The sequence below is a fragment of the Megalopta genalis genome, chromosome 5 (assembly GCF_051020955.1).
Source record: "Megalopta genalis isolate 19385.01 chromosome 5, iyMegGena1_principal, whole genome shotgun sequence".
NCBI classification, from domain to species: domain Eukaryota; kingdom Metazoa; phylum Arthropoda; class Insecta; order Hymenoptera; family Halictidae; genus Megalopta; species Megalopta genalis.
The window spans coordinates 8,321,434-8,346,145 of record NC_135017.1 but is presented as its reverse complement, the minus strand read 5'-3'; the positions used below and the strand labels follow the sequence as shown (position 1 = coordinate 8,346,145).

Sequence of the window (24,712 nt, the reverse complement as noted above, 5' to 3'; positions counted from 1 at the left end):
ACATGGGACAACAAGCAATGTTCAGAGGCAACTACTTACGCGGTTGAGATACACACTTTATCATTCAAGTATCACGCATCCTTTGCTCTTCTTCATGATGCGTTCATTCAGGTGATTAATGTTTGCCTAAACAAATCTGTAAGTTGACTTGGGAAGTATTAATTGCAATAGAAATCTCGAATCATTTATGTCGAGAGTGATGAACGGAAAGTGAAATAGTCAAGACTGGAACAGATCTCTACATTGACGAAAAAGTTCTATCAGTGTGTAATGTATAATTCTATATTATTGGAGCGCCAAAACTTTATATTAACGCTTAAACCTGACTGTTTTTAATCAGCATAATCATTGTTGAAATGATTTAGAACGAATCTATTATATTTATGCTCCTCCTGGAAGACTGAGATCCAGAAAAAAGTGTTCATTAGAAAACTACATGAAACATTTTAAACAATGATTATCTTTCACATGCAATACATTATTTTAAAGGCATATGGTAAGTGTTCACTAATTTTATCCATTACAATATATAGTTTTACTGAAATGTGTTAAAGCATGTATCTTGGAGACAAACTATTATCCATTTATTGTTACTGCAAATAACATTGCTATATCTATCACAAGGACATTTTTGATATCAATGATTATATTGTAAACTACAAAGATTTATATATTTTCATACTATGTACTGTTATACTTATTCAAAAATTATAAATGAATTTCAGTTTCCAAACAGTTATATATAGCTTTAGTAGCTAATTCGATATGAGTATACGAGGCTCAAATAATGTTTCTAGATAATAATTTATTGTATTATTTCATTTGTGTATATTTGTGTTTTATATTAGATCCTTATTACTACTCGTATAAACTAATTTGTGTATAGCTAGTTGATATTATAAGATATATTAGTCTTAGCAACAATGCAATTTGTATGTTTGTAATGCATTATGTAGTATATAGATAGCAATAATGTACTTCATAAATATTATGTTCATTGTTTTTCTATCTAAAAAGACATTATTTTTCTTAAATATTACAGACTAAGAAAATATTTATGGAATCAAAATGGCACGCAGACGCAAAACTGAAATGAAAACATCAGTGAAATCGACAGTTAAATATGTACCTGTTCGAAAATCCAGTAGACAAATAGCTAAGAAGCAATTGGAAGAAAAGAAAGTTAATGGAGATATTTCACAAATATCTTACTCAAATGATACAGAAGATAGTAAAAGTACCGGGGATGATCAGAATCAGTCACTTCCTAGAAAGAATCAAAATTCTTTGAGGAAGCACAACAAGCATAAGAATGCCTCTAATAGCAATATACTTGTAATTAATGAGGAGAATGAATATTCAACATTACAATATAAAAAGGATACTAGTGAAAGCGATAGCCAAGATGGAATAGATGCTATAATTGATCATTCTGAAAAACTTAGTCCTGAGGATGTCCAACAAGTAGTTGTCGGCAACCCGAGTAAAGAAGATACAATGGAAACTAATTCTAATGAAATTGAGATATGGTCAGAAGATGTGATAGAAGAAACCATAATTTGTGAAGAAATGGAAGTTAAAGAAGATGTTAAAGATGATAATTATAATTTGAGGCAAGGGGATGATATGATAGTAAAAGAAGTGTTACTAGTAAGCAACTCTACATTGAAAAGGAAAAATTTTGTGGAATATACTGTGATACAAAACGAAGATGGAACAGAATCCATGGTTGTAGATACATCTAATTCAAAAAACACATCTGATATTGAGTATTGCACAGTGCAAAAGAATACATGTAACTCGAATAGAGACGAAACAGAAAATTCTCTTACAGCCTTGTGTATAGATGTGCCAATGACTTCTAGCAATGCAAACGATAAACCATGTACTTTAGAAAAATTATGTATTCACAACAAAGAAGCAACTAGCGATCAAAAAGACTTCTATACAAATAGACAAATATGTGCAAACGAATCCGAAGAGGTTCTGTGTAAAGATGACGCATTTTGCAGAATAGATAACAAATTAGCGGACATGCAAATTAGTGAATCTTCTAAAGAAATACAAAAATTAGTCAATGATTTATCTAATACAGAAAGCATAACATCTCCTTTACAAATTGCTAGTAATACAGAAAAAGAAATTCTCATGAATATTGATGATGAAAGTAGTTCATCGATATTGGATAAAATAGAACAATTACATCATCCTAACAATTTTGCTTCTTTACCTGATAACATTAATAAAAACCTAACAGAACAGAACAAATCCACTGCCCTTAATGACAAAACGGATTGTACAAATCAGTCTTCGTTAAAATCAAAATTTGTACAAGATAAAAAAATTGGGAATCAACGAAAATCTACACACTCACAAGCTAATGAACTGTTATATGGTGATAGTGAAACAGATAATAAAATTGATGGAGAAGATTCAAAGTTATCAAGTAGCAGTGAAAATAGTAACGATACACTATTGTCTCTGAACAATTGTAAATTAACAGAATTTGAAACAAAGTGTAATAGTAGTTCTAATGATATTGATAAGAAAGTTGAATTTAGGAGTCGAAGTGGTAGTACGGATACAACAGGTTCTGAAAGTGGATCAAACAGTTCTGGAGTCAGGAGAAGCAGTAGAATTAGATCAATTGGATTAATGAAGCAAAGGTATGTATTGTAATGTTTAAACATGCGAAAAAATATTTGTAAATATACTTTCATTAATTTATATTTGCTCTTCAGTATATATTAGAAAATATTTCACTGTTACATTTTAGATCTCGAGGACGTGGTTTGGTTTCAAAACCTAATATAGATGTATCAAAATCAAGTGCTCAACAAGAGCGTGAGAAGATATCTAATAGTACTGCTTTAACTGCTCAAGAAATAAAAGTAGATAATCCACCAGAATTACAATCGGACAAAGAAAATAATGTCAGTAAGACTGTGAACACATTCGATTCGTTGACACCACTAGCGACTACTTGTAATACTACTGGCTACGATTCAGATTCCTGTAAACCTGTTAAAGTAAAATCTCGTTGGCGAAGATCTAGCGAACTCGAAATGGGTGGTTCGAATACAGGATTTGTGTCCACATCAACAGTCGCATCTACGTTTGGAAGTTTACCTCCGAACGCTTCGGAATCTGGATCATTGATGTTTAAATCTGTATCTGGATCTGTAATGGACGTTGGTTCCTCTGATTCTGGTTCTGGTTCTACCTTAATAACAACAAACGTTCAATCTACTGTAGAACCAGAACAAACAAAAGAATCTTTAGTTGTAACTAACACTGTTGCTGCTGTGCAAATTCCAAAAACTATAGGCGCGAAGATTTCGTTATCCATGGTTCCACAATTAGAAGATAGAGAAATGGAGGAAAGATTAAGCCAATTCGAATATTTACATGAAAATTTATACCTAACCGAAAGGTAAATAATAGCAGCAGAATTACAATTTATGTAAATCTAAACTATATTATCTGTGGATTTATATTAATAACGTTTATAAAATGTTGATATGCACAATAATGAGTTTCTTTCAGGTATACAAATAAAGAAACCAAACGTATGGTGTGCGACTGCTTCTTAACAGAAGAAGACATTGAAAGAGGAGAATTAGGTTGTGGAGAAGATTGTCTTAATAGACTTCTAATGATAGAATGGTATCTCTTAAATGAGTATATTAAAATTAGTTATAGAGCATTCCAAAATAATCAACATAATTGTAATATGTTATGCAAATTCTAGTGGACCCAGATGCGTAGTCGGTGATCGTTGCACAAACAAACGATTTCAGAATTGTGAATATGCTAAATGCGAAGTATTTAGAACAGAGAAAAAAGGTTTCGGCTTACGTGCCATGGTTGATTTGTTAGCGTAAGTTTTCTCGACAATACAGTTAAGCTAGAAACATGCAATTTTTTATTTTGTTGATGAATCCAATTTCTAATTATTAGGGGGGAATTTATAATGGAATATGTAGGTGAAGTAGTTGATCCAAAAGATTTTCGACGTAGAGCTAAAGAATATTCAAAAGACAAAAATAAACATTATTATTTCATGGCATTGAAATCCGATCAAATCATCGATGCTACTATGAAAGGGAACGTTTCCCGATTTATAAATCATAGCTGTGATCCAAACTCTGAAACACAAAAGGTAGGTACAACTAATTAAATAAATTATAAACAACCTATAATATATTCATGTATGTACATGTTTGATATCTCTGCAGTGGACGGTAAACGGTGAATTGAGAATAGGATTCTTTAATAAAAAATTTATAGCTGCCGGTGAAGAGATCACGTTTGATTATCATTTTCAACGTTATGGGTACGTACAGAGTAAATGAAAAATATTATTTTAATTTATATGGAAGAACGATATTGTTTACGTCGTATGTTTTGTTGCTAAATTAGTAAGGAGGCGCAGAAATGCTTCTGTGAAGCTCCTAATTGTCGCGGTTGGATTGGTGAAACGCCAGAGGAAGAAAAGGAAAAAACAGAAAAGAAGGAAAAACGTGACAAAGATATGAGGAAGAAGAAGGGAGAAAAGAAACAGACTGATTATATGGAAGATGAAGATGTAAGACCTTGTATCTTACTAATTTATTTATTTCATATAACCACCTTGCTAATTTATATTTTATTTACTTGCAGTTGGAAGAAGAAATAGATAAATTGTGTTTTGGTGGTTTGAAAAATAGAGCTCATACTTTGACGTTAAGCAGACTTATGGTACGCAGCAGAGAACTGGAGCATAGAACTCGTCTTTTACGTCTCATACAAAGTGGAGAACATCCATGTCGAAGATTATTTTTGGACTATCATGGTTTACGTTTAATTTGGAGCTATGTGATGGACATTTCTACAAACGATTCCGAAGAGGCGCAACAGTTTCGATTAGAAGTTTTAAAAACCTTAAATACACTTCCGATTTCTAACAAGACAATGTTAATGGACAGTAAAATTTTTAATGTAGTTGAAAAATGGTCGAAACGGTTGTATTTTTCACCTAACAGAGATTCTCCGGAAGATGACCAGGAAAAATCAAAATTATGTTCCGAAGAATTACAGCTCGGTTATGACAGTAGCGAGAAAAAAAGTTCCTATCAATTGAACGATACCGAGAAGAGTGACAGTAATGTCGACAATTGTATAGCAATCGGTGAAGTGAAATCAGATAATGCGGATCAAAATCTTATACCTGACCTAGCTTTAACTCTTTTGGCCGAATGGTCAAACTTAAAGGAAGTTTTCCGAATACCTAAAAAGGAAAGAATTGAACAAATGAAAGAGCACGAAAGGGAAGCTGGTAATGTCATTAAATTATGTATTAATTTGCCAAGCATGTGTATACTTTCTCAATATTAAAACTTAACGAGATTACAAACCTTATTTTTAGACCGTGGATATAGAGAAGAATTAGAAAAGGAAGAGAAAAGAGGAACATCATACGATAGGTATAAATAGAAACAGACTTTTAAATTTCAATAGGCATCTCTTATAGATTTTTATACTCTGAGTAAAATTTTTTTTCCTAAAGCTGCACACGAAGAAAAAGAAATTTACAGATTCATATTCAGCGCACAAAATTTGTAAGAAATGTCTTTGGAGAGTTAAAAGTTCACACATGTGTTGAACAGTTTCATTCTTAGATTCAAAGAATAAGTGACTGTTAAAGTACAAACACATCATTTTAAAGACACAGGTCTGACAGATATGGAAGGAATGAACCCGAGAAACGTAGCGATCGAAGACGAGGTCGAGAATCTCCAGAATCTGAGTACACTCGAACGAAGGATAAACGAGTAGAAGAAAGAAGTAGTTTAGTTCCTATTCCACGAATGACGAAATACGAACGCAGACAATTATTCGCTATGAAGGTCGCTAAAGAAGAAGAAGAGCGACAACGTCGTCAACAGCAAGAATCGTGGCAAGATCATGAAAACAGGTGTTTAGCTTTAGGTATAGATCCTCATACGACTGCTATGGTAGATCCTCAAACAGGGTATCCTGTATTTTATAACCCATCGCTTGGACAATGGCAACATTATACGACACAAGGTACACTTTACTCTTTCCTAATTTATGTTGCTTCCTGTATTACCTGAAGTATTTCACGAATGCGATTTGTGACTGCAGAAGGAGAAATAAGTCAGCAATGCACTCCGGTATACGTAGGAGGTCCTCAATCAGTAACTGGACATTCTCAATCCACAATACCACCACAAAATTCGCATGTCCTACCGCCAACGATCTCTTCTGAAATATCACCTGGTATGTCTAGCAACATACCTTCTGGTGTACCGCCAGTGGTGTACACGTTAAGCCAAACGCCTGTTTTTAATCAAACCACAACAGCCTATTCTTTACTACCTCATTGTCACCAACAATATCCCGAGAGTCAATTGCCACTGTCTAATAACTTAGTCCATGGTGGAACGCCGCCCGTAGCTATTCAAACACAGCCCCTTTATGATCACATTGAAAAGCAATCGGATCAGCAATTTCCTGCGAAATCATTTAAATCACCGCAAACGGAAATACCTGCCATAGATCTACCACCAAAATGGAAAAGTGCGACCGACGCTAGGGGTAGAACCTATTACTATCACGTGAAAGAACGAATATCGCAATGGTTACCACCGCCGCCGGACCACATTGGAGTTCAACCAGATTCTTCATCATCTTCGGAGTCCAGCGAGGATTCTAGTTCGTCGAACGAAGATGACGAAGATATTGAGGATGATAATAATGAGGAACAAAAAACTGAAGAGTTGGAGTTAAATAACACTTTACTTGAGAAACCATTAAATGGCTCGAAGCATAATGTACCTAAAAAAGTTAGTGTTCATAATGTAACTGGAAGTACAGCGACTTTCCCCGAAGGAAAGAAAAGACGAGAGGGTTTAGTTCAAGAAAGGATTATCAGTGTACGTTGAATATTCCTTTGCTTTTAATTTTTTCTTTTTGCAAAATACTTATTGTTACTGATATGTTTTACAGCCGCGTAGAGAAGAAGATCGTATAGACCATAAAACGCACAAGGGTATTAAGGAGAAACTACGCCGTCAAAAAGAGAGGGCAAAATTCAAGGAACACGTTGAGAAAATACGGCGACACAGACGTAGTAACAAATCGAAATCACATTCGCGTCATAGCTTAAATAAATTACAATCACCTTCTACAGATTTATCCACAATGTCGGAAAGAAAAATTAAAGATACTTTCAGGATAAATATGGCGAACGTGATGGTACATTTTTTGAATCCATACAGAAAGAATGATTGTAAACAAGGTAGAATAACTAACACTGAAGATTTTAAACATCTTGCAAGAAAGGTATGTTCGTAATAGAGTTATTAGAACTAATAAGATTTGTTTACACGTAACTATTTGATTTATATTAATTGAACATTTTTATTTGTTTTTTCAGCTTACACATTTTGTACTTGCAAAAGAGTTAAAACATTGTAAGAGCGTTGATGAATTACAATGTAATGAAAATGTTAAACATAAAGCTAAAGATTTTGTACGTAAGTATATGAGTAAATTTGGTGCAGTATACCAGAAAAGTACAGACGACGAGTAATTATGTAACTTATAACGTGAAATTGTTATTTATTACGTGAATCCTTTACCTTGAATATTGTAATATATCTAGTAGAAATATATTGAACTAATGCCCATATGTAGATATATTTGTAATTATTATTATTATTATTATTGTAATATAGGTGAATTTGTACATGCTTCAGAAACATTCTGATAATTTAGCCATTAAGAAATAATTAAATTTCTAACTGTATGCATTCAATGTATAAACTCGATATTTTCATTTAGTATAGAATAATATGTCTGTTAATCTTTTTAAAAATGAATGAATTGCATTTTATGTCCTGCTATTATGTATGTACATCCTGCATATTTAAATTCGATATCGAACTTCATCCCTTACGTTGGTTTCACGAAGAATATTAAATTTTTACTGTATTGTTAAATATCGTGCTGAATTCTCATATATTGTAAATAGTATATACCGTAAAAAAATTTTTAACTGTTTCATAAAAGTAAGTTTCAATCGCTAAATCTGTTCATATATATAAATATATGAATATGATACAAAAACAAATTAACTCGAGAAACAGTGAATATTGCACTCATAAAATTACTTTCTATATTCTTAAAAATTTCTTCTACGTGGTACAAAAATTGATTCTGTGATGCATGATTTTTTAACTGAAAGCAATGTACGATTTGAAATAAAATGAAATCTACATATGTTTACTGTTGAATTTTTATTTATTATTTAAATAGCTAATGCATAAGTATTTAAAATTTATGATTTCATATAATTTGTGACAGATTATATATGTGTTAATAAACAAAAAATTGTAATTCAATATTCAGGATAAAATATTATAAAACAATTTTCTAATTAATGTTTATTATTTTGTACTATTAAATAAATTTGGCTATTGTACATAATCGTACAAAAATTATCTGTTTTATCATAAAGTAAAGTTACATCACATGTCGCTGGTGGCGCTGGTAATCATATACATATGTATGTATGTATGAATTGTATATGTATGCCTGAACGCTTGTTCATGTTTACTTGCATATGTAGATTGTATCATCAATACATACATACCATCTTTATGCACAGAGGACAGAATAAACTCTGCGCTCTGTGGCGTACGTGATTAGAAACAACGAAAATCGAAAGCTCTGTTGGAATCTTTGTTGTCTGTATCAGAAAGTATTTGCCTAGAAACAAAATTTCTGTCCTACAACCATCAGCAATAAAATTGCAGATAAAATTGCATACAGTGTTGTCAAGAAATTGATGGCGCTCTTTGTCACGTTCTCTAAAGGCCACGACGTACGCTGATAACTTCAGAGAGTACATATGTATTTCAGAGTCCTCTTACCCAAGACTCCAGTAGGAGTGGGGGGAAAAAAAACAATTGTATTTAGTATTTACTGTTTACATGATCGTGATATAGTCTTATTATTACGTGGACTTCCTGTAATATTGAAATCAATGTGAAGGACGTAATTGTTTATATAGTGTAACAAAATTATGTTTGTAAATTCTAAATAATGAATGTCCTCGAACCAGAGTTAGTTTGGGTAGACGGTCGATGTTATAGACGCTTTGGAAAAAGGGAATCAAGTGATCACAATATTTCTCCATACGTTGAGGATGATGATGATCTTGACATTGAAGATGTGGAAGAATATGATGACCCCGATATTGAAATTGTTTCATATGGGTCATCGAGATTTAAACATACTTTTCATGTAGCAAAGTAAACAGTAATCTTACACATTATATTTCATAACAAAAATTGCTACGCTAATATTAATGTTACTACGATATTTTAGAGCATTTTTCCCATTTATTATTGGAAGCAAACACTTAATGCGTAAAAAATTAGAAGCTGACACTAAAACAAGCATACAAATCCCAAAAGTAGGTCAGGATGGTGATATTGGTAAATATGTTTATAACATTTCTTAACTATTAAATTATAATTTTTAAATAAGCTAAGCTTTTAAAATAACTAAATAGGCCATACATGTTCTCTAGAAAATGCGAAAAGTATAATGTGTATTGTGTAATTATTGATTTATAGTGATAATTGGATTCCATCCTAAAGGAATAATAACTGCACGTCGTAGAATAGATATGTTAATAACTGCAGCAAGGAGAAATCTAGACTATACACATTTTTTATCTATACCACTGAACGAAGGTTCTATAATAATGAAATATATGGCATTTAAGAATGATGTTCTTAAAAGCTCAGAGAAAACATCTAGGGGTATAGATGAAACAATCTTCCAGATACCAAGTAAATTGCATATTACTATTGGGATGTTAAAATTATTTGATGATGCAGAAAGAGAGAGAGCTACCCAAGCTTTAGACGATTGTAAAGAGCATATTATAAAGTATGTAAAGTTATGTTAGGAACACTTTCAGTTACTGTATAGTTTAAAATAATAATTTCGTAATATTAACTTCTACAAATGCAAATATAGGCCTGCGATGGAAAAGTATGGTCAAATTCATATATGCTTAGAAGGACTTTCAATAATGAATGATGATCCGACCGAGACAAAGGTTCTGTATGCAAGAGTAATTGACGAGAATAATTCTTTGCAAGAAATAGCAAATGAAATTGCCAATTATTATGCCAGCATAGGTAAAATGAGATATATATGAATTTTTAAAAAATAATATATTGTATATAATAGGATATGTATTGTTTAGATTTAATAGACAGAAAACAGGAAAATGTTTTGTTGCATGTAACACTTATGAATACGAGATATAAAAATGAAACAAAAAGAGGACCATATGAAACATTTGATGCAACAGACATATTGAAAGTAAATATATATTACTTATTTATAATCATGAGACATAAGGATCTTAAGTTTTAATATCTGGTAATTTTTAGGCCCATGAACATACTAAATTTGCAGACACTACATTAAAACAGATTCATATATCACAGCTCCACACAGACTGCAATGGATATTATGCAGCAACAGCAAAAATTAATCTAACTGAGGGCTTTTGAATAATATCTGTCATATTATTAACATTACAAAACAATTACATTAAAGACTATTCAATTAAAAAGTACAAGAATAGATAAAACAGCCAAATCTTCTGCAACGTTCTCTTCATTGTACATATTTTTGTACATATCGGAAATAAAAAAATTATAGGCACAACAGTCCCTTTTTATACTTAATACCTAATGTAACTGTTTAGTTCATCATAATTTTAACAATAAAAAAATAGTACATCAAGTACGTTTAACTTGCTTAGATCACACGAAATAAAAATATTTTTATGGTTGCTGGTGTTCCCGCCAAATCATAGCAGGCTACCTAATACAGCACTCAGAAATTTGAGAGTAAGTAGAGAAACTGCTTTTCTCTGACTGGTTTACGCTCTATAGCTAAGTATTACTGTCCTTTACAGTTTTAAACAAAGAGAGGAAGTGGCGAGTGAGCCAAGAGAGCATGACATCAGCACAAGCGAAACAAGTCACACCAACGACCAATATAGCTTGTCTTACTTTACCATGCTTGCGATCTCACTCTATTTGCTCCATCTGAAACACTCGGCGCGATATTCGACTTGTACGTTTCACGTCGTACGATTCTCGACCACACAGTCCAACGTATTTGCGAACACGTCTTGAAACGGCGATCATTTCTACAATTATTAAAATTTTCGAAAACCCGTAAGCCACATTTTAGATAATAGTTACTAATTCATCAGAAAATTTCTGAGCAAATGCAGCGGTCAATCACAGTCCTCTTATCAAAAGGCATTCCTGCCTTCTCCACTTCGTGGTCAAATCCTTCAAGAAGACTATCCTAGTTCTGGGGTTTCTCCATCGACAGAACCCATGCGAACCCATGAACTTACCAAAGCAGAATAGCGTCAGGCTACTTAAGTGAAAATCTTTGGCTATTTTGCTCGGTCATTCTACGCTTTTCTTTGTTCCCGTGATCGAAAGATTTGTCACGGTACCTTTCTACCTGCCCGTTTACCTGAGGTGCCTCGGTCGCAATTTCGCATCGGTACTTCTAAGAAATGATTTTTGTGACTTGCAGATAAAATTCGTCCGTTTATCCGAAATTATAACACGACGTATTCCTAATACTTTCTTTAAATACGTACAACATTTCGGCACCGCTCAATGATTTTAACGGAATTCTAAATATTTTATGAATGCGTCAATAATTAATCAAATATGTTTGTAGTCTTTTTTACTTGTTTCAAAAGGGCCGACACAATCGCAGTGAATTGTCTAACTATCCTTTGGCACAAGATCTTTTGTATCGGTGGCTTTAATCGTATTGCAATCTGTTACAATTTTAAAATTTATACCGTTTATTATTTATACCATTATTTATATAAATTATCGCCCTTGCTTCGCGTTCGTAGGTATAGGCGCGTTCAACAATGTGCTAACTTCACCTGTCCCCTGCTTTCAGCCGAAATTTCCCGACCCAGGTACTCCCAGGCAATCCCAGGTGATTTCAAAGGAAATGTATATTTTTAGATTTAGAGGAGACCCTGCTTTCCCAAGAACCGTTAACGCCCGGTCTAAACGCTTGAATCTCTCCGCTATTGTCGAAATTTGAGATTCTTTTTAACCTGGCACATGCTAAATCTTTTCGGCCTCGGATCCATCAGGCCGAATATCGCGCCGCGTGTTTCAGATGGAGCACCAAGCAAACGGATGCGCGAATAGAGTGAAATTGCAAACATGATAAAGTGATGTGCTCTCTTGCTCACTCGCCAGTTCCTATCTGCACACTTTTTTTTTTTACCTTAGGTCCATGGTTTTAGCCTTAATTCTAACATACAATTTAGATAAACACAATCTTTAAGCGCGACTTGTTTAATTAATAAATCGTTAGTTTAACAAATCATTCGTTCACAAACAGCCATATTGATTGCGTCCTTCCTATCCTGATCAGCACATCGACATATCAACAGTACGAAGTACATATCCTATCAAGCGTTATGACGAGGGAAAGCGAAATATGTATTAAGAAAAGAGGAGATTGTGTCTTTGTGGAAAAAGAACACACTTATACAGGATATCCTAAGAAAATGAAATATTCACGAACAATGATATGGAGATGTATACAACTCCTAGGTAAGCAAAGAATTAAAACACGGGCACTTAACGATTGCTTGTATTTTACGGAAAAACATTAACAGTGCTATCCACTGTCTAGTTTATGGTTATAACAATAAAATAACAGTTTTTTTTTGTTCAGAACCTAACCCAGACCTAACCCGTACCTAATTCTACAAAATAGCAGAAGCGTTATATCTTGGTTACGGCTGGGTTAGTTCAGCCTCTCATATATCAAAATCCTATTACAATGTATTCGTTGAAAAGAGAGCATCTTGAAAAAGCACAGAAAAAAAAGTTGTTCAAAATGATGACTTTGACAACATGTCTCAAGTGGCTCATATTTATATATCTCAATTTGTTTTTAGTCATATGTACAATAATGATTTCTCAATTTTTCACAAGATGTACTCATTCAAAAATGATACATGTAGCACAAGGTGTAATTTGCAATTATTTGTAATTGTAATTATTTAATATAATTCATAATTGTAATTATTTAAATGATTTTCCACACACCATTCTTGCGCATCGCGTAATTGAAACGCGCTTAGGAAAGAGAGTCTGTTTCTTCTTGACACTGTGTGATATTGCATCGAACATGTTTCTAAGATTAAATTATCAGTGTGAGTGCACAGATAATCACACTTCAGTTACAGTCTTTTATCATTGCAAAACCTCTAACCTCTTTTGTCGTAATATAACTTTGTTTGTAACGAACATCCTATTATGTGTTCAACATAACTCTTCTATTGTATTGACATTTTACAGAAAACTAAATTGTTGCTATTACATTAATTAACTTCTACTTTTAAAACATAATAACTGTTAACTACGAAATTTGTTTAACACTTTGAATGTCATAAAGTCAACATAAAACAAATGATGGTCATATCTCTATTTACGTATCTTGTCGCACAGTATGTACACATCGACCACTTTGCATTTAATTTATTATCCAGATTTAAAAATTATCGTTAGAGTAGTTAATGATATTATTCTTTGAGCGATTATTAGCAATTTTCTTATTCAGTGTACCGATAATTTTTATTTTATTTTTATAGTAACAATTTATAATTTTTTGATTATTTTTATTGTAAAAGTAATTTTATTTGGAATAATGTTTACAATGAAGAGCAAATAAAATAAGTTATAACATTAATGTACTAACTGTATTTCTAAATTGTTCACATGTACATTATTATTCATAGACATATTTTATTTATTTATTAATTTATACATTTCAATACTGTTATAATTTCAGGTAAATATGCAAGGTATCAGGAGGATATTAGTTTTCTGTATATTAACAACGATATTACCAATCATACTTCTTATAACACCATTGTATCTACGTCATAATTTCTATGCTAATGTTGCATACACTGTGACCGAATCTGATATCCTGGAAATCACTGATGGAGTCTCCACAATATTTTGTTCTGTAAGAACTTTTTATTACATTTATAAGCTTTTGTGCTATTAACGCTATAAAAAACATTATATGTGCACTAGCTTGTTTATTTTTATGCAATGAATAATATTATTGTCATTTATACAGGAACACACTATAGAGATGAATAGAACCTTTAATGCATTTCAAGTGTCACAGAATCCAGAAATTACTTCATATAAAAAACACATACGTCTTAAAAAGAGTATGTCAATACCAGATGACACTCTAGAATATTGGGGATTTTATCTCTTAAAAGGAGCAAGTGTAGCACTGTCTGTATGCTCAAGGTACAAACTTAAATTTCAATAGGTATTAACATTTATTACTATCTCGGAAAAAACTTGGTTTCATTTAAGTTATAAATAACTTAAACACTTGGATAATATTCTTGTTACTTCTGAAGTACTCATATTCTAAAGCACGATTAATCTTCATACAGATTCGAAGGAGCTTCAATACTACTTGTTAAAGATGAACGTAATCTACGAACATGTGGTATGTTGGAGCATAATTATGGAGATCAAATTGTGAAGAATATATTTTTACCAGATGCACAACAACAAGTCAAAGTGGTGTTTACATCAAATACTGAAGAAGATACTTTTCAGACAGATTTAACTAAAGTTAATGGTTTGCTAACAAGTGCAAAAAATAAATTTTCACGGAATGTCACTTTGAAAACCACCAATGAAGATTCTAACAAATTTCACGAGTATGTAAAAAATAATACATTTCCTGACAAAAACATTCGTAAAGAAAAATTGATTCAAGGTGAGAATACTGTATATAGTACAAGAAAACTGAGACATGCAAAAAAGAGACAATATTCCAAACTAATGAGAGGAGAAAAGAAAAATATACTACAAGACAGCAATATAAAACACAATTTAGAATACAGTTCAAATAATACTAAAAAGAAAATAGAAATAGAAACTACAATGTTAACTAAAAAGGTCAAGAGGAGTCAAGACCTTGTTAAACCAACATTTTTACTTGATGAAGGCATTAAACACGGTGGAAATGCTGTTATGAATGCAACAAATGCTGATGATATTTCTTCGGTATCTAGCTTTGAAAATGGATTATTCAAATGTTATGGTGGTTCAATTTTAATAGCCCAAGAATTCGCACCATCCAAACATTGTACTAATGTCACTTATTTGCTTAGTGGAAAACATATGCAAGCAACCCAGAACATTGTAGAAAGTGGTTACTATTATTACATTTTTTACAGTGATAATGATATTGTTTCAAATGATATACACGCGGTTTTTGATATTTATAAACCTCTTCTTCAGTATGAAAATGTAACAAATTCTTGTATAAATCAAACCAAATGCTCCTTTCCAGTTAATCTACTCTCACTGGACAAAGTGATAGTCGAAATACCAACAAAAGATGGTGTTGAATATGAAATATATAATAATAGCTTACTTCTTTCTGTCTGTCATCCACGAATGGAAGTTTACATTATTTTTCCTATTGCAGTATTATTCTTAATTCTAACGCGTGCATTTATGTAATACTCACGTTTTCTTTTTTATAAATACAACATACATTGATCACATACTGTGTATGTGTTACTGAATAGTAAACTACGTATATGAATTACATTAGACTAATTAGTTATAGAGTAAAATTCGTATATTTACGAAGAAAGTAAGGGTATGTGGGATCTACTTTAAGTATGTAATTAGAACTGAGAATGTTTAAAATATATTTCTTTATTTTCGTGTAAATTGTCTCGAGCAATTTCTTCATTGATAATCGCCATTATATTCTACATATTTATTGTATGTATATATTTGTATAAACAATATATTGGAAACATGAAGGAAAATAAATTATACAATTGTTAGGCATATAAGATATATTTTAATATACCAATGAATTTAATGCACATTTAACAATCATGTGCATATAATTTTGCTAAAATTTTGCTTTAATTAAGATTAATTTTAATTAAAAATAAAAAATATTTACAATGTATATTTGTTGCTTTTTTAATCACCTTACTTAGTAATCTCTGATTGTCCCTAAAATAATTTCCCTAATTTGTATCAAGGTACATATTATTATTTTAAGACTTAATACAAAATTATTAACAATAATATGTCCTACAATAATTAAAATAATCATGATAGTAAAAAAGATCTATTTGTACGCAGGCATATTTTGTCAGTTTATTCTGGCATTGTATTGAAAATTTAGTCCTTTATAGATAACGCAAATAACAATTTGATGTAAACTTTTAGTAAATTTATTATTTAACATATTTGAACGATACATATGAGTATATGCACAATTGGTGCAGCAAATAGAAATTATGTTGAAAAAGAACTGGAATATAAACGAAACTTTTATATGCTTGACAATACATTAGTGCCTCGGTATATCGAGCAATGTTGAGGACAAAGCGCTAAGATATATGAGAGTAGGTATAGAAACTACTTTTCTCTGATTAGTTAATACTTCACAGCTGAACAGTGCTGCCCTCACAGTTTTAGATAAAGAGAGGAAGTGGCGGGTGAGCAAGAGAGCACGATATCAGCGCAACACAAGCGAATCTAGTCACACCGACGATCAATCTAGCTTGTTTTACTTTACCATGCTTGCGATCTCACTGTATTCACGCATCCATTTGCCTAGCGCTCCACCTTTACGATTCAAATAATTGTACAATTTTACGATTTTTTTTTGCTGGTAAATTGTTCCAATCTACAATAAGTCTTAACTCTAACTCTCTAAAACTTTGAGTTTGAGAATTTTTTTGTAGGTAATTACTAAATTAAATATGTAGTCTTTCTAAGAGAATATAAATGCAAGTTTCAGCTTTGTTTTTAACATTTTTAAAAGTAAAAATCGTATAAAATTGTAAAATTATTCATTGTTTTCGAAAATCCTTCTTGTAGAGTAGAGCATTGATTGCTGCCCGTCACAGTTGACAAGTACGTACTGGGATGGCTGAATTAATAAAATTGTGTAGATTCATAAACTACAAACCATTAGCTAAAATGTAGTTTATGAGTTTTCGAAAATTTTGATAATTGTAGAAATGGTCGTCGTTTCAAGATGTTCACAAATACGCTGGACCGTGTGATCGAGAATTCTGCAGGGTGAAAAGTACAAATCAAATAATCGCGCCGCCTATTTCAGATGGAGCGCCAAGGGAACGAATGCGCGAAAAGAGTGAGACCGCAAGCACGGTAAAGTGACACGGCCTAGGTTGTCGTCCGTGTGGATACTCACACATAGAGCCCGCTGGTTTCGTTCTGTCTCTCTCAATTATCTCCCGTTCTTTTCCTAAACCAACTGTGTGGAGCTGGATGTGCATTAAAATGGTGGGGATAAAAACGCTCCGAAAGAGAGGTAGAAATTGCTCGCGACGAGAGACTACCTTCTGTAGTTCGTATTTGCCTCACGCACCCCACTAAAGCGCTGCAGAGGATTGTGGGTAATTGACGCACTTCCCTTATGCGCAATAACCATGTACGGCAAAAAATATTCTACGGTTAAATAAAGTATTAAAAATGAGTGCATGAATAATAAAAGCATATACCTCGAATAATTTGATCACTGTTTTGTATACATTAAACAAGTTTAAGCACTTCGAAAGATTAGTGAAATTTTGAAGAGCGCTCGCAGCGCCATTGTACGGCGTTCGTAAGAATATTCCTTGTGACGCAATAGGAAGTCGTCCTTTCCGTCGACTTCTTGTGAGCGGAACATGTCGCATACCTCTGAGCGAAGGTAAGTTCGGTTTTTCTCGTGTAATCGCCAAAAGTGTTTGCTTTTTTGACTTCTGAAAATTTTCCATCTATCTAATGTTTTCTCGAATTTTCCATTGTGCAAAATCGGACGTCCACGGTTCGCGGTATACTCCGAAAAATAGTGCCGCAATCGACGAATTCATGGACATGAGACTGACAACATGGCGTGCATTCGTTTTTGTCACATTGTTCACAAATTTAATCTGAATCTCTCGTCGATAGCAAGTTTCCTAACCTTCTGACCGTGGAAAACAAAACGATAAAAATTAGTAATGTATTGAACTTCGCAGCGTTTTTCTTATACTTTGAACTTGATTTTTGATAAGCCAGCATGTTACTCGACACGCCAACACGTTTTACTTTACACTTAAAATTACGTAATAAAAAAATGAATTTTCGAAAAATTCGATGGAAGAATTACGAAGGGAACCGCATACTTTGTGAAATACCGCGAAAAATTACGCATATGAAGTCTTTCTAATTAAAACGCGCCTTACCTGTTAGGGCATGCTTTCGCGTGAGTCACTGTCAACGCATCTATCAAGTCATCAATAAAATCATTATCATATCTATTTAACGGTTTCTCTCTAGCAGCAAATCATTACACGTGTAGGTAATAATTAATATTTTAATAAAGTATTACTCAGTTTAGATGCTATTGCATTAAATTGCATGTTTTAATCTCGTTTAGTTAGGAAACTTATATTACTTATCACAATTTCGATTTCATTATTATCGAAGAAATGTATGCAATATAAAATTGTTAGAAATTGAAACAGATTCTCCTTTTAAAAATATGATCAATGTAATAACAAAACATTTTAAAAAATGTATGAATTGTGATGTAAACACATAAGCTTTGACATTACAAAGCATTATCTTAATTTATTATTTACTTATATTTCAGAAATGATGATCAATGGCCAGGAGATTCCAAAAATGGACCTAGTGAAAGTGAACAATCATCGTATGATGGACCCTCTGGGATGGACCCAGGTGGAGTCATCGAGACCAATTGGGATGTTGTAAGTTGATTATTAAATTATTCCAGCTGAAAGCCCAAAACAATTAATCATTACAATTTAGTTTTTTTTATATTAGAAATTCAATTCATTTGTGTTTGAATATTTCGTGCTTTTTGTTGTGGAAAAATTAGGTCGTTGACAACTTCGATGAAATGAATTTAAAAGAAGAGCTCCTACGTGGTATTTATGCTTATGGGTTTGAAAAACCATCTGCAATTCAACAACGTGCTATTTTGCCATGTATTAGTGGGCATGATGTCATTGCACAGGCCCAGTCAGGTAAATTATCAATACTAATATTTATCTCTTCTTTTATATAAATTGAGAACTTTAATTACACTTTATACAATGTTTAATAGGAACTGGCAAGACTGCTACATTTTCCATTTCTATTTTGCAACAAATTGACACCAGCATCAAGGAGTGCCAAGCCTTGATCTTAGCTCCAACTCGTGAGCTTGCTCAACAAGTAAGTAATAATTAGTTGTATAATAACAATGAATACATTTATGGCATAAATAAAATTTAATTTGATTATTTCGATGTTTTATAGATCCAAAAGGTCGTTATTGCATTGGGAGATTTCATGCATGCCGAATGCCACGCATGCATTGGAGGAACCAATGTACGTGAAGATATGCGGAAACTCGATCAAGGTGTTCATATAGTAGTTGGAACACCTGGTAGAGTTTTTGATATGATTAGTCGGCGTGCGCTGCGCACCAATAATATCAAACTGTTTGTTCTGGATGAAGCAGATGAAATGCTCTCTCGCGGTTTTAAAGAACAGATTCATGATGTATTCAAATTATTACCTAATGAAGTGCAGGTATGTTGAGTTTTATAATTATGCTTACAGTACTATTAGTGAACTTTTAATTTGCGCTTCTATACGACTTGTATTAGATAGACAATTATCTGTAAGATAATGAAAAAGATATGATAAGAAATTGTTGCTTTCTAGGTTATATTGTTATCTGCTACAATGCCAAATGATGTGCTGGATGTGTCACAATGCTTTATGCGAACTCCAATTCAAATCCTGGTAAAAAAAGAAGAGCTCACTCTGGAGGGTATTAAGCAGTTCTTTATCAATGTTGAGCGTGAAGAGTGGAAGTTCGAAACTCTTTGTGACTTATATGATACATTGAGTATTACTCAAGCAGTTATATTCTGCAATACACGACGCAAAGTAGATTGGTTAACGGATAACATGCGCAACCGTGATTTTACTGTGTCCGCTATGCATGGAGATATGGAGCAAAAAGAAAGAGATCTCATCATGAGGCAGTTTAGAACTGGATCATCTCGTGTCCTTATAACTACCGATCTTTTAGCACGTGGTATTGATGTTCAACAGGTTTCACTTGTCATCAACTACGATTTACCTTCTAATCGAGAAAATTACATTCACAGGTGAATGCATAATTATAAAATAATTGTCTATAATTAACCACTTGACATACGAATAAAATGTGCATCGACGCGTCCGAAGAATACTATTTAATTTGGCTCAACTGGACACTCATGTACAAGCTCAGAAACAGGGCCTTTTCTTTTTAAAGTTACATTGCTATATAACATTCAATAGGGCTGAAGTATAGTGTTAGTGTACAACAATTAAGTAATAGTATAAAATAATAATTTATTTTAATTACACGTCTGCCGCGTGTCGGATAGTCCGGCAGGGACAAATTACAAAGCATGTCTTCTGCAATATTCAATCGAAAATTCACAATCGATTGCTTTTGTGAAGTAGGCAACTTGGAATATAAAACATAAGCATTATAAATAGCTACATCAAACATATAAAAAAATATTTTTTTATATCCTTTTGCACATTTTCTCATGAGGGGGAAACATGCAAGAGATTGGTCCTGCTTGTCTACACCTCCCATTCCACGATTATACTCCAGAACACAGGTCGGTTTTATTTGTCGATGCAATTTTGTTTATCGGTACTGTTAGGAGGGGGAAAGCATCTCCAACAGTCTAAACAAAACAGCATCAATGCACGACCGAAACAATTAAAGAATCTAATAATGAAATGCACGGCGTTCGCCGAATACAGTTCTTGACGTCTTGGAGACGTCAAAGTCTACAATGGCACATGAAGTAAATGACGTCTCCCAGACGTCATTGTATGTCAAGTGGTTAAGTATAATATTCGAAAATTAAATAATTTTTAAAACGTGTGTTACAGAATCGGCCGTGGTGGTCGTTTTGGTCGTAAAGGCGTGGCTATTAACTTCGTGACAGACGACGATAAACGGGCCTTAAAAGATATTGAACAATTCTATAATACTAGCATTGATGAAATGCCAATGAATGTCGCAGATTTAATCTAAATCTGACTATTGGCTATAATTCATTATAATTACAAAAAAAAGAAATAAAAGTAAGTGAAATACGGAGCTCTCAGCTGATCTCTCATGGTGTGTGAGTATATATAGAGTGAGTTGGTGAATTACAATCGCTTATGTAAACGCGATTTACCAAAATATTCCAACGTTCTCGCCTTAATTTCATTTTATAACAGTAGTTTACAGGAATAGTTATTCGCTAATCTAGAGAAATTAGTACTATTACATATAATAATTATTACAATTATCAGTACAGATATATATACATATATATATACACATATATATATGTATATATATTACCATACTACTGTTTCTACCACTCTTCGCTCGTACCGCTGTTATATTACCGTTAACTGGTGTGTATACTCTTACGCTTTTTTCTTCTTGGTCTGTATTTATTCCTCTATTTCCTGCTTCTATTTTTATCATATATATTATATATAACCCCTATTAATATTCCTGGTACCCCTGCATTACTGTCACGAAAAGCTAAGTGTTCACAGTTTCGCTGAACGAATTTGTAGAATTATTAATAATACAATCGTCGCGACTGTAACTAGTGCAAGGTGATAAAAAGAAAAAAGTGTGGAGTCAGGCATTTCACCCAGTTCGGTTGTTTTTCACCGTTTTGCTACTACCCTTCCGAAACTTTCTATTGTCTAGATGCACCCGCCGTATTATCTCCCTGTGTATCCAAATTTCGTTATGAACTTCAAATTCTTTGTCTTGAACCATCTTATTATTTCACCTTTTCTTTTACGCGCCTTTTCCAATTGGATGATTCATTCCATGTTCTGTGGCCCTTCTTCAACGCTCCTACCACCGCGATTGCAACGTGTTCGTCTAGGCAGAGGTTTAGTTGGGTATTGGAAGGGATACTTTAATCACAAGCGTTGCCGAAGGAGATGTACAATTCAGACTTAGACGATATGAATTTTTGTATATCCCAAATCCCAAGTACATACCTTCATTAAGAAATAAAGTGTTTGACCTTTTACTTGTGGTTTTTGTTATTACATTCATATTACGCTTAATACACATGTTCGCTGAGAACAATTTAATTAAAAAATAAAAGAACTCCAGAAAAGAAAGGACCGAATCTAAAGTAACAGTATATCGAAATCAAAATTGAGTAAAATATTATTACCAGATCGAGTCGGGAACAAGTTCTATAAACCGAATACATTATTAAAGAAGTTCTCACAGTTTTTTATTTGTATTTGCAGGCAATTTTGAGCTGTCCAGAAATGAGGGAGATATTTTTGGAAATAAAAACCAAATTTCGAATAGAAGTTTTGTAAATCGATTACCTTTCTAGTTTCCTGCCTTTTGCAGGCTGTCAGCAATATATAAATATCCATTTATTATTTATACACGCTTGCATAATTTATTCTTAAATAATTATGGAACCTTTCACATAATCATTTTATATCTTGTCAATAAAAAACTATGAAAGTACTTTCTATCGTATTAGTTATATATCTGTGTCTTGTTAGGAATAAAATTCGAATCTGTTTCATAAGTTGTGAGAACTTTGTTTTTATCTAATGATATCAGAGATGATAATCTGGTTATCGTATCATAGTTTTCGAAAGTTGGAGTATTTTCTTGTAAACTCGAATGGGAAAGAATATTCAGAATTTTGTATTATCATTGAAACATCACCGTCTATCTATTCAGAAATTGCTCGAATTTCCGAAAACTGTTCAATATTAAGTAATGTAAGCACTGCAAATGATTTCTAAATTGGCATCATATGAATTTTTCCATGTGTTTACCCATTGTAAAATGTCCACGATGAAATTGGACTAACGAACTGTTATTTGTAAGTATTCATTGCTTCATTGCTTCACATTATTCATTTCAAATATACCCATTCACCTTACCATCTGGTACAGTGGATTTAATGTATCTCAATATTAGATTATACTTTTAAATGTGAAGTTTATATATAGAATGAATACACGTTAAAAACATCTGTAACTATAATTTATTTATAATAATGAAGTACAGTAATTAATATTTATATAAAGCAACAATGAAATAACTTAGGAAGATTATTTATTGAGATTAGAATACCTCTGCTATGCATTTGAACAGTTAACATGAGTATGTACATGTACAGAAATAATACTTTATGTTTGGTCTTTCTGTTAATTTTTCAATCATGAAATAGTACATTCAACTTTTGCAAAATATTAGGTTTCCAATATGAATGAATAGACAGAGTCATGCTCCATATAAACTAATGGTTTATATTTGGCATATTAGATTATGTACATTAAAATACGATGTAAGCGTATAATACTGGTTTGTTATCAATTTATTTTGATCTTCATTATGTGTAAACAAAAAATGTATTCTTTCAAACCTAAGTTGATATTTGTATTATATTATATTAATAATGACAATTTTGTAACAATGGAAATGTGTATAAATTGAATATTTACTGATGAAATTATCAAGGAAGTATTTTTATTTGTAATCATGACAGAGTAGTATTTCATTTAATAAAAAGTGAAAGGTATATACTTGTGATTAGAATCCACTTACATTTCGATGCTAAATATAGATAAAACTAATGTAAAATATCGATTTTATATCTAAATCCTATAATTTTCATTTTTTTCTTTTTCGAAAAGGTTTAGTAGAATACATTTAAAAATAAAATTATTCCTATATCACATAATCTTGCATCTCATATCGAAATATTTGACTTTTATTGTTATTTCCAATTTTAATTATTGAATGTTTAAAAGTATGCTAACATAAATGACGAATTATTGATATAATAATTTTACACATATTTTGCTACCATTATATCTTTGTAAAAAGGATTAAAATGCAATAGTTTGACGATTTTTACCTGATTTAATACAAATTTACGATAATATTACACAGATTTCAATTGCTAGAGTTTTAGCATAAATTCTGGATTGATATATGTACCTACGTATGCCTAGCTAACAAATTTGAAATTTGAATTGTATAACAGAATGGAACTCGTGCATTACCGTTTACAGATGTTTTCCAGACGAATTTGACAAACTTTCTTATTATTTTAATATATAAATATTTAAATTAACAATATTATATTAGAAAGAACAGATTATAGTTAAAATTATTATTCAAATTATAAAATTCTTTATTATAAAGAAAGAAGTTTCATACATACCAACTTTAATTCGCTTGTTCCCCTATCGTTTCATAGACGTCGCTAAAAACGCTTTCAGGACATTTCCATAGTTTCTAAGAAGTGGAGAGAGGAGAGGGAGGCGAACTGAAATTACATAAAACAATTATTATCGCGTGGTGTTAACGAGTCACTGAATTCTAGAGCGCGGTTAAGGTTCGTTTTCTTAGGTTACGTATATGTTTATATTTATTCAAGGTTACACTAACATAG

The 24,712-nt window shown here is 32.3% G+C and overlaps 4 protein-coding genes across 11 annotated transcripts; all 4 read left to right on the top strand.

Annotated features, from left to right (window-relative positions):
• The first annotated feature begins 15 nt into the window (after nucleotides 1–15).
• On the top strand, nucleotides 16–7,700 carry Set2 (SET domain containing 2). Of its 5 annotated transcripts, none has more exons than XM_076522148.1 (15): nucleotides 16–496; nucleotides 1,043–2,666; nucleotides 2,777–3,433; nucleotides 3,547–3,666; nucleotides 3,752–3,880; nucleotides 3,961–4,162; nucleotides 4,239–4,336; nucleotides 4,423–4,588; nucleotides 4,663–5,317; nucleotides 5,408–5,465; nucleotides 5,708–6,069; nucleotides 6,148–6,282; nucleotides 6,562–6,938; nucleotides 7,012–7,347; nucleotides 7,442–7,700. In XM_076522148.1, the coding sequence occupies exons 2-15, from the start codon at nucleotides 1,069–1,071 to the stop codon at nucleotides 7,595–7,597; spliced, it is 5,049 nt and encodes a 1,682-aa protein (XP_076378263.1). In that variant the 5' UTR covers nucleotides 16–496; nucleotides 1,043–1,068; the 3' UTR covers nucleotides 7,598–7,700. The 5 variants fall into 5 exon arrangements, with proteins under 5 accessions (XP_076378263.1, XP_076378261.1, XP_033327468.2 ...); XM_076522146.1 differs by having other exon boundaries at nucleotides 17–263; nucleotides 366–496; nucleotides 6,148–6,938; XM_033471577.2 differs by having other exon boundaries at nucleotides 17–263; nucleotides 341–496; nucleotides 6,148–6,938.
• A 1,242-nt stretch (nucleotides 7,701–8,942) lies between these two features.
• Nucleotides 8,943–10,760, top strand: LOC117221023 (activating signal cointegrator 1 complex subunit 1). The gene is made up of 6 exons (XM_033471585.2): nucleotides 8,943–9,320; nucleotides 9,397–9,506; nucleotides 9,648–9,966; nucleotides 10,057–10,220; nucleotides 10,289–10,407; nucleotides 10,479–10,760. The coding sequence occupies exons 1-6, from the start codon at nucleotides 9,112–9,114 to the stop codon at nucleotides 10,599–10,601; spliced, it is 1,044 nt and encodes a 347-aa protein (XP_033327476.2). The 5' UTR covers nucleotides 8,943–9,111; the 3' UTR covers nucleotides 10,602–10,760.
• A 254-nt stretch (nucleotides 10,761–11,014) lies between these two features.
• On the top strand, nucleotides 11,015–15,884 carry LOC117221012 (uncharacterized). 3 transcript variants are annotated; one of them, XM_076522149.1, is made up of 5 exons: nucleotides 11,015–12,707; nucleotides 12,832–13,315; nucleotides 13,954–14,133; nucleotides 14,251–14,432; nucleotides 14,585–15,884. In XM_076522149.1, the coding sequence occupies exons 3-5, from the start codon at nucleotides 13,960–13,962 to the stop codon at nucleotides 15,666–15,668; spliced, it is 1,440 nt and encodes a 479-aa protein (XP_076378264.1). In that variant the 5' UTR covers nucleotides 11,015–12,707; nucleotides 12,832–13,315; nucleotides 13,954–13,959; the 3' UTR covers nucleotides 15,669–15,884. The 3 variants fall into 3 exon arrangements, with proteins under 3 accessions (XP_076378264.1, XP_033327458.1, XP_033327459.1); XM_033471567.2 differs by lacking the exon at nucleotides 12,832–13,315 and having other exon boundaries at nucleotides 11,022–12,707; XM_033471568.2 differs by lacking the exons at nucleotides 11,015–12,707; nucleotides 12,832–13,315 and adding an exon at nucleotides 13,342–13,609.
• Nucleotides 15,885–17,746: 1,862 nt separating this feature from the next.
• On the top strand, nucleotides 17,747–23,764 carry eIF4A (eukaryotic translation initiation factor 4A). 2 transcript variants are annotated; one of them, XR_004490389.2, is made up of 8 exons: nucleotides 17,747–17,895; nucleotides 18,823–18,940; nucleotides 19,072–19,219; nucleotides 19,300–19,409; nucleotides 19,494–19,769; nucleotides 19,905–20,356; nucleotides 21,144–21,338; nucleotides 22,533–23,764. XR_004490389.2 is itself a non-coding variant. In XM_033471469.2 (7 exons), exons 1-7 carry the CDS (start codon nucleotides 17,873–17,875, stop codon nucleotides 21,286–21,288), a joined length of 1,272 nt encoding a protein of 423 aa, XP_033327360.2. In that variant the 5' UTR covers nucleotides 17,747–17,872; the 3' UTR covers nucleotides 21,289–22,303. The 2 variants fall into 2 exon arrangements, 1 of the variants encoding a protein (XP_033327360.2); XM_033471469.2 differs by lacking the exon at nucleotides 22,533–23,764 and having other exon boundaries at nucleotides 21,144–22,303.
• Nucleotides 23,765–24,712: the final 948 nt, after the last annotated feature.

Excerpts from the sequence above, each read along its gene's own strand:
- Set2 (XM_076522146.1), top strand. The coding sequence starts at position 1,069 with ATGGCACGCAGACGCAAAACTGAAATGAAAACATCAGTGAAATCGACA. Across the intron at positions 4,163-4,238 it reads CAAACTCTGAAACACAAAAG|TGGACGGTAAACGGTGAATT; the intron begins GTAGGTACAACT and ends ATATCTCTGCAG. Across the intron at positions 7,348-7,441 it reads TTAAACATCTTGCAAGAAAG|CTTACACATTTTGTACTTGC; the intron begins GTATGTTCGTAA and ends TTGTTTTTTCAG.
- LOC117221023 (XM_033471585.2), top strand. The coding sequence starts at position 9,112 with ATGAATGTCCTCGAACCAGAGTTAGTTTGGGTAGACGGTCGATGTTAT. Across the intron at positions 9,321-9,396 it reads CATACTTTTCATGTAGCAAA|AGCATTTTTCCCATTTATTA; the intron begins GTAAACAGTAAT and ends ACGATATTTTAG. Across the intron at positions 10,221-10,288 it reads CAATTATTATGCCAGCATAG|ATTTAATAGACAGAAAACAG; the intron begins GTAAAATGAGAT and ends TGTATTGTTTAG.
- LOC117221012 (XM_076522149.1), top strand. The coding sequence starts at position 13,960 with ATGCAAGGTATCAGGAGGATATTAGTTTTCTGTATATTAACAACGATA. Across the intron at positions 14,134-14,250 it reads TCTCCACAATATTTTGTTCT|GAACACACTATAGAGATGAA; the intron begins GTAAGAACTTTT and ends TCATTTATACAG. Across the intron at positions 14,433-14,584 it reads GCACTGTCTGTATGCTCAAG|ATTCGAAGGAGCTTCAATAC; the intron begins GTACAAACTTAA and ends ATCTTCATACAG.
- eIF4A (XM_033471469.2), top strand. The coding sequence starts at position 17,873 with ATGTCGCATACCTCTGAGCGAAG. Across the intron at positions 19,220-19,299 it reads CATTGCACAGGCCCAGTCAG|GAACTGGCAAGACTGCTACA; the intron begins GTAAATTATCAA and ends AATGTTTAATAG. Across the intron at positions 19,410-19,493 it reads CTCGTGAGCTTGCTCAACAA|ATCCAAAAGGTCGTTATTGC; the intron begins GTAAGTAATAAT and ends GATGTTTTATAG.